Source organism: Lipotes vexillifer, unplaced genomic scaffold, assembly GCF_000442215.2.
Source record: "Lipotes vexillifer unplaced genomic scaffold, Lipotes_vexillifer_v1.1 scaffold545, whole genome shotgun sequence".
NCBI lineage: Eukaryota > Metazoa > Chordata > Mammalia > Artiodactyla > Lipotidae > Lipotes > Lipotes vexillifer.
This window is the reverse complement of record NW_006779129.1, coordinates 426,679-434,463: the sequence shown is the minus strand read 5'-3', so window position 1 is coordinate 434,463 and position 7,785 is coordinate 426,679. Positions and strand designations below refer to the sequence as shown.

The following is a 7,785-nucleotide window of genomic DNA, read 5'->3' as shown; positions in this document are numbered from 1 at the left end:
CTGAACAAGAAAAGCTAACCTGGCTCCAGAGAAAGCTTCCCAGCACAACATTCAAAATTTGCTCCTGATAACCAAAAATAAAACAATTTGAATTCAAGACACGTTAATCATTCTCCCAGGACAGAGAACTTGACTTTTAATCAGGTTGAGGCAAATATTTTCCCCTCAAATAACTAGAGGTGCATCCTGCTTATCTTGGAACAATTTCTCTTGTACCCTGAGACTGAGGGGTGGTGGTCCAACATGGGGCACGAGGGACCCCAATCTATGACGGTTTCCAGGATGAAACAAAACACATGCACGACAAGCCTCTGCCTAAGGGGCTCAAATGTCTGTATTAAGGCAGCTGGTAAGATAGGTGATGTTCCATAATGTTCCAGTCTAACAGTTGATTTTCATTTCTTCCCCGGAAGCTTTATGTTTCGTCCAGTGATCTGATCACGGCTGGGCAGTGGCTGCTGCAAGAAGCAGACCGCTGGAGATCATCGTCTGCACTGCTGGTGCAAGAGGAACCCTGACAGATCTCAAAGGGGCCCAGCACAGCTTCCTCAGCAAAATAAACCCTAGTTTAAAAACGTCTGGGGCGACTGCTGACATCCAACTAGCACCAGCTGAACACCCGCTACGTTCCACAGTGTGGCAGCCGGTGGAGCCAGCAGGACCTGCCAGCGCGTACATGCGCCCAGGCCCTGCGGGGCTCAGAGCAGGTAGAGCACCACCTGGGGCAGGAGGGCAGTGGGGGGCAGCTCAGGCAAAGGCTGGACGCAGGCGAGCCCCGGGCAGAGTCAGGGAGAGCGCTCGGGGGCCACGAGAGCTGCGGAAGCAAGGCCACGTGGTGCAAACCTCAGAGAGCACCCTAAGGATCTGGGCAGGGATGGCGGGAGCAGGGGGTCACCCAGGCGTCTCTCTGGCTGTCAGAGGGAGGGTGGTGCACTGGGGCCGCACAGCCAGGGCTGCCGTCAGACAGGGAGAGCAACAGAGGAATAGCAGACGGAGAAGGCCCTGGCGGGGATGAGAAGCAGGTGGGCCCCTGGGGCGACAGCAGGCCTGGGTTTGACCCTCATCGATGCTCTCAGTGACCCTCACAGCCACACTCCTGCTCATCCTCGTAGGTCAGAGGCAATTCCAGGATTTGGATTTTCCATCCTGAGCCCCAAGTCCATGCACGCTAAGCCAGACGGGTTTAGAAGCCAGAGGGGAACTCAGAGGCTCGCCACCTGAGAGGTAGCATCCTGGAAATGTGACCCTCCCTGAAGCTTGGAGCACAAAGGAGGGTGAGGGGTGTCCCCAACACACATCAGGGCCCCACTGCTGTGTGGCCATTAACAACCCCTCACCCTTCCTTACGCTCAGCCTCCTATCTGTCACTACAAGACGACTGCCACCTCTGAGGTAGCGATGCTGGCGCCCCACGGGCCGGCTGAGCCATGATGCGGCGCTGGCGAGCTCGAGACCCGGGGCAGGCTGGCCTGCGGCATCTGGTCCCCGATCCTCGCTGAGCCTGAGCCGCCACGGTGAACAGGCAGGCCCAGCCTCTCCTGCCAGGCCGTTCCGGGCGGCTGTCCCATCCCTCAGCCAGAGACAGAGACAGGAAGAGCCGGTCCTCGAGGGCCCGAGGCAAGACGCGAACGAGGCAGAGCTGCTCCGCTCCTGAGGACTCAGTCACTGGTCAGGAAAGCCCTCCCAGCCCCACGCCCACAGAGAGGACACGTACCACGCCAGGCGGTACCACGGAGCTCACTGTGCTTTACCCACACTCATGGCTCATCCAGTTCCTTCCCTCTCCCGAGCTCGACCAACTGTTCTCAGAACTAACGCTACGCTGAAAATCAGGTCTGAATATACCAGCCCTGCCCGTGCCACAGGCCCAGGCTCAGCGCTTCCGCCGAAGCGGGCAGGGAGGGGGCTGCCTCGGCCCCTCTGAGATGCCCCAGCCTCGCCTGGAACTCGCATGACCAGCCCACCCCAGGTGCCCACAGACGTGCCTCAAGGGTGGCCGGCGAGGGCGCTCTCGGGGTGTAGGCGGGAGAAGCGCCCAAGGGCCCAGATGGGGAAGATGTTTCTGTAGCTCGTGTAGCTGACGGCACAGGACTTGTTGAAGACCCCAGCGATGTTGTCCTGAAAAGACACAGGGAATGAACACAACGTCTCCACCAGGTGGCTGGACAGCTCCCTGAACCGGGACCCTGGCTGGAGGGCTGGCCGGCTGACCTCAGCAGGCGGGCCTACCACCACCCCAGCTCTCGGACCCCAGGCCCTGCAACAAACCCTCCAGCCTGGGCCACCAGCCCCTCGCAGGCCCACCAACCCCGGACTCATCCAAGGTGCGGCCAGCCTCACGTGACCTCGTGACCCCATGCCCTTCCACACTTCCTTCTGAGTGAGGGGCTGTCAGCCTCAGCCCAAGGGTGTCCTGGCCCGTGGGCTTCTCCCCCGCCAGCTCCTTCCCCAACACCACCAGCCCTGCCTCCAAGCCAGTGATTCAGCTGCAAACGGCCCAGGCCTTTAGGACCCACCACCATCACAGACCTGCTTCCAACACAGGCCACTCACCGGTGGTGTTTGTGACTCTCAAATCCCCAAGGTGAAACCCCACCCGCGGCCCCGTGAAGGACGTGGGGCCAGTTGCGGACCCACTCGTACCTGGGGCCAGTCGCCATTGGGCAGCTGCTTTCCAAGCAGGTAGCTGACTCCTCTCTCCAGGGCCGCTACGTCAGGGTGCCTGCAGGGAGACGGGCACTGAACACTCCCACCACCACTCTGCATGAGCCCCGCTCCGGCTGCGGACAGACCTGCGTCCTCACCCTCACGCAGCCAAGCGCAGGGACAAGGATGTGAAACGCTGCACGATGACAGGCAGACCCGAACTGCCAGACCCGCCGGTAACAGTCAGCCCACCAGACACCCCAAGAAGCAGCAAACGCCACCGGGGCAGAGGCGAGCGGGCAGGAGGGCAGCCCACGCGTGGCCGGGCGAGCAGTCCCTGCCATGAGGGGCTGCTCTCCTGTCCACCCGGCCACTGGTCTTCAGGGCCCTCTGAGGGCCACCGAAGCCACATGTGCTAAGCTTGCTCGTCCCGGCCTGATGAGACACCAGAAGGCTCGATGGCTCAGGACGGAGCTCAGCCTGCCCGCTCCTGCCCACACTACCTGGCCTTCCTTTGAGGGGGTTTTAGGGAGATTTTCCAGGGGCCCCAAACCCAACAGGGCAGCACAGACTGGGACACCGTGTGCACGTCTGCGTGCACACGTCTGCATGTGTGTGTTGTGCACACGTGCCTGAGCACGTGTGTGGCTTAGGGCCGGCTGTGGACACAGAGCAGGTGCTGCCACACCTCACGCTGCTGACAGCCCTGCTCCTCCGGCTGTCCCTGTCGGGGGGCCTCTTTGCAGGACCTGCCACCTCGCCCTGGGAGCCTGTTGAGGGGGCCCTGCAGGCCTCGCGTCCTCCCACTGCTGCACTCGGAGCTCAGCTGCCATGCCCGCCCAGGCTGCCGGCTCACCGCCCTTCCTTCGCCCAGCCCCGCGGCTCTGGGAGAGGCCTCGTCGCCCCCACCTGACGGCCATCAGCCCCATCAGGGCCCAGCACGTGTTGTGGATCTGGGACCGGGCACTCTGCACGTAGCGCCGCTGCTCACAGGACTCAAAGTCCTCCCCCCAGCCTCCATCTGCCATCTGTCGGGACAGCAGGAAGTCGCAGGCCTGGGAGACCTCTGCACAGGCAGCCCTGCAGAGACCAGCAAGACACAAGACACCATCATGCCGGGCGAAGTCCCTGCCCCCCTTCTTGCCCTGGCCAGGCCTCTCAGGGTCACGGAGAGGGGTGCGTGGGCCCCCGCACTCAGGCCCAGCCCACCGTGGGACGTGAAGGAGGACAGAGGCGCCGGCACCGCAGGGCTGTTGGAAGGTAAAGGGAGATGCCGTGCATCTGCAGATGGCCTCCTGGACATGACCCACCAGCAAAGCAGCCCTCGGGGAGGTGTCTGGAGACAGCTGACCCGAGGCCTCCTCCCTTCTCTCAGCCAGTGTCCTGGCCTCGGGCGCTCCAGCTCCTACTTGGGTGTGGGGCTTGGGTATGGGTGCGTGAGCTGGGGGAGGGCAGAGGGCCAGAGGCTTCCCTCCCCCACACGAGCCCGGAGGCTGTGCAGAGCAGTGAGGCACAGTGGCTCATACATTTTCTGGAATGCTGATCTTATCTCACTGTTTAAAAACATGTAAGAACACCCCCCAAATCAAACAACAAAGGGAGAAACACCCCCAGCAGAGTGTCATGCTGAGAAGACCCCCATCCCGCCAAGGTGGGAATGTCCACACTCACCCGTCGCGGTAAGTGTGCCCCATGCAGGCGAAGGCTTCCAGCCCAAAGTAGGTGCCGTAGGTGAAGCACACCCCCCAGGAGCTGGAGGAAGAAAGGGACAGCGCCCGGCCCCTGAGTCCTCGTTCACAGCGGACGCAGGGACTCCCTCCGGCGTGGGGGTGTACGGGGGGCTGCGGCTGTCTTCAGGAAAAGCATCCACAAGGCCTTCAGCACTAAGACAGACCTATCCAACCTGGCCTCCGTGGGCGGCTCCATGTGCTGGATCCAAAGCCAGATGAGAACGGATCCAAACCCAGAGGAGGGGTAGAGCCACCAGGCCACCGCGCCCTTCCAACGCCCTCAGCCACACTGCCTTAGCAGCATGCTGAACAGTCACCACCGGGGGAGGCTGGGCATTCAGAAAGGAGCAAGGCCCACCAGGAACATGTCCAAGCACCCCACATGCATCTGCACCCACAGGCATCACTCACCCTTCCCAGGAGCCATCAGGCCTCTGCTTCTGCCGACAGAACTGCAGGCCGCGCTCGAGGGTCTCCCTGGAACACAGCAGGATGAACATGCCTGATGAACAGTCCAGCAAAACAGCAACTTACCTGCTACCCCCATTCCCCCCACTCTACGGCCTCAAAAGAATGAGCATATGGTCTTCCTTAAAAATATGCAAAAACAAACAGTTCAGGGAGGAGATACAAGGTGGAAGAAGCGGCGATGACAGGCCACAGGAGGGGAGCAAAGTGGCAGCGAAAAGAAGAAATCAAGGAGAGGAAAACCTCAGGGACGAACCCACATTAGAAGCAGCTACAAACAGAATCGATATCACCAAAAACAAGGTCAGTGACACAGGCTTGAGTAAATCACATAAACAAAAATTTTAAAATAAACAAAAAATGAGAGAGAAAATGATACACTCAGAGGACAAAGAAGACCCATCACAGGTCTAACTGGTACTTCCAAAGAAGACCTGGTTCTCTGAAAGGACTAGAGGTAAAGGTATGAATACAGCCTTTAGGGTGATCCGCCCCCCATGATGCTCACTCGCCTCCAGGCACCCAGCCTGTGTCATCCCTCTCGAGCGGCAGCCCCGTGTCCTGTTTGTAGCCAGCTGATCCCTGCACAGTTGATGGTCGCTGCTTCCAGCTCCCACCTGGCTGGCAGACAGACTCCCTGGCTCTACTGATCCCTCCCTTGCTGGCTCTCATGGAGCCGCCATACAGAAGCCCACGTGGCAGGAAACTAAGGGTGGCTCCAGCCAACGGTCAGCAAGGAAATGGGGCCTGAGACTGACAATCCGCAAGGGATGGAAACCTGTCAACAACCACACACGCCTGGGGCAGACCCTCAGTCAATGCTCAGGTAAGGCCCCAGCCCTGGCCAGCATCCTGACTGCAACCCGGGGAAATCCCGAAGCAGAGGGCCCAGCTCAGCCATGCCTGGACTCCTGACCCACAGAAACTGCGAGGTGATAAACATGTGCTGTTTCGAGCCACCAACTCAGCAAGACATGTTAATACAAAGAATGAAAGTACAAATAAACAACATTAGCAACAAAAAGAGCGGTATGACTATAGCTTTAGTGGAAATTAAAAAGTAAAGAGAAGATAAGAAAAATTCATGCAGTACATTTGAAAACTTAGACAATATGTACAAATTACTCAGAAAATTAACGTATTGAAACTGCCTCAAGAATAAAGAGCCTGAATAGTCCTACAACTACTAAAGATATACGTAAAAAGCACAAACTTTGCCCAGAAAAAGAACTCCAAGTCTAGACATTTTGTAAGTGAATTCTACTAAATTATCAAGAACAATCATTCTAACCTTACACAAACTCTCCTAGGAAATAGAAAGAGGAAGGAACGCTTTCCCTAGTTCATTCTGGGAACTCAGCATAAGCTTCTCAACAAACCAGGCAAGAGGGATATGGTAAAAATTTCAGGCTGTTCATTAATGGACACAGATGCAAAACTCTAAATTAAATATTGGGAAACTACATACAGTAGAGATATACCAATACTAAGTGAGGTTTATCCAGAAATGCAAAGGTGTTTTAACATTAGAAAAATCTACAATAATTACCTACAATATTAACAGATAAAGGAGATAAAAGTATAATCATCTCAATAGAGATAGAAAAATCATTTGCTAAAGTACAACACCCATTCACAACAGAGAGAAAAAACAACTTAGCAAACTAGGAAGAGAAAAGAGCTTTGTTAACCTGAAAAGGGATAATTACCAAAAACCTACAGGAGATGTCATTCTTTTTTTTTTTTTTTCATCCACATCACACAGCTTGTGGGACCTTAGTTCCCTGACCAGGGACTGAACCCAGGGCCCCAGCAGTGGAAGTGCAGAGTCCTAACCACTGGACCACCAGGGAATTCCCAAATGTCATTCTTTTTTTTTTTAATTAATTTATTTTTGCTGTGTTGGGTCTTCGTTTCTGTGCGAGGGCTTTCTCCAGTTGTGGCAAGTGGGGGCCACTCTTCATCGCGGCGCGCGGGCCTCTCACTATCGCGGCCTCTCTCGCTGCGGAGCACAGGCTCCAGACGCGCAGGCTCAGTAGTTGTGGCTCACAGGCCCAGTCGCTCCGCAGCACGTGGGATCCTCCCAGACAAGGGCTTGAACCTGTGTCCCCTGCATTAGCAGGCAGACTCCCAACCATTGCGCCACCAGGGCAGCCCCCAAATGTCATTCTTAATGGAGAAATATTAGAAGCATTCCCCTTTAAAATCAGGAAATATGACAAAGATGGCACTATTACCACTTCTGCTAAGCAGAATACTGAAGTCTTAGCCAGGGCAATGAGACAAGAAAATAAACTACAGGCCTATGGATTGACAGGAAAAATATGTCATTTACAAGTGATATGATTGTCTATAGAGAAAACCCAAAAGAATCTACCAGCAATTAATTAGAATAAAAAGAGTTACCCAGATGGATTCGCTGGTGAATTCTACCAAACATCTAAGGGAGAAATTGTACCATCTCTACAATCTCTTCCAAAGAACAGAAACAGAGGGAATTTTGCCTAACTCATTCGATGAGGACAGCATACCAAAAACAAAGACATTATGAGAAAGGAAAACTAGGGATAAATATCTCTCAGTAGCACAGATATAGAAAATCCTCAATAAAATATTAGCAAATCAAATCCAACAATGTATAAGACGAATTACATATCACAAACAAGTGGGATCTATCCCAGGTATGAAAGGCTGGTTGAACATTAAAAAATCAGTTAATGCAATCTATCAAATCAACTTCTTTTCTAAAGAAGAAAAAAAAATCATATGATCATATCAATAGCTGTAGAAGAAATATTCGACAAAATCTAACACCTATCCATGATAAAAAAAAAAAAATTTCAGCAAACTAGGAACAGAGGGGAAGTTCCTCAACTTGACAAAGAGCAGCCACAAAAAACCCACAGCTAACATCATGCTTAATGGTGAGAAAAACTAGACG

General features: G+C 54.7%; 1 protein-coding gene across 2 annotated transcripts in view; it reads right to left on the bottom strand.

The window, feature by feature from the left end:
• Positions 1 to 1,986: 1,986 nt before the first annotated feature.
• The window catches only part of LSS (lanosterol synthase), a 40,434-nt gene continuing 34,635 nt past the window's right edge, over positions 1,987 to 7,785 (bottom strand). For both annotated transcript variants that reach the window (XM_007452479.1, XM_007452480.1), the window contains exons 18-22: positions 4,788 to 4,853; positions 4,318 to 4,398; positions 3,556 to 3,726; positions 2,644 to 2,722; positions 1,987 to 2,118 (exon numbers count right to left, since the gene is read on the bottom strand). In XM_007452479.1, the coding sequence (XP_007452541.1) occupies positions 1,987 to 2,118; positions 2,644 to 2,722; positions 3,556 to 3,726; positions 4,318 to 4,398; positions 4,788 to 4,853 (529 nt within the window). The remainder of the gene's footprint in view (positions 2,119 to 2,643; positions 2,723 to 3,555; positions 3,727 to 4,317; positions 4,399 to 4,787; positions 4,854 to 7,785) is intronic.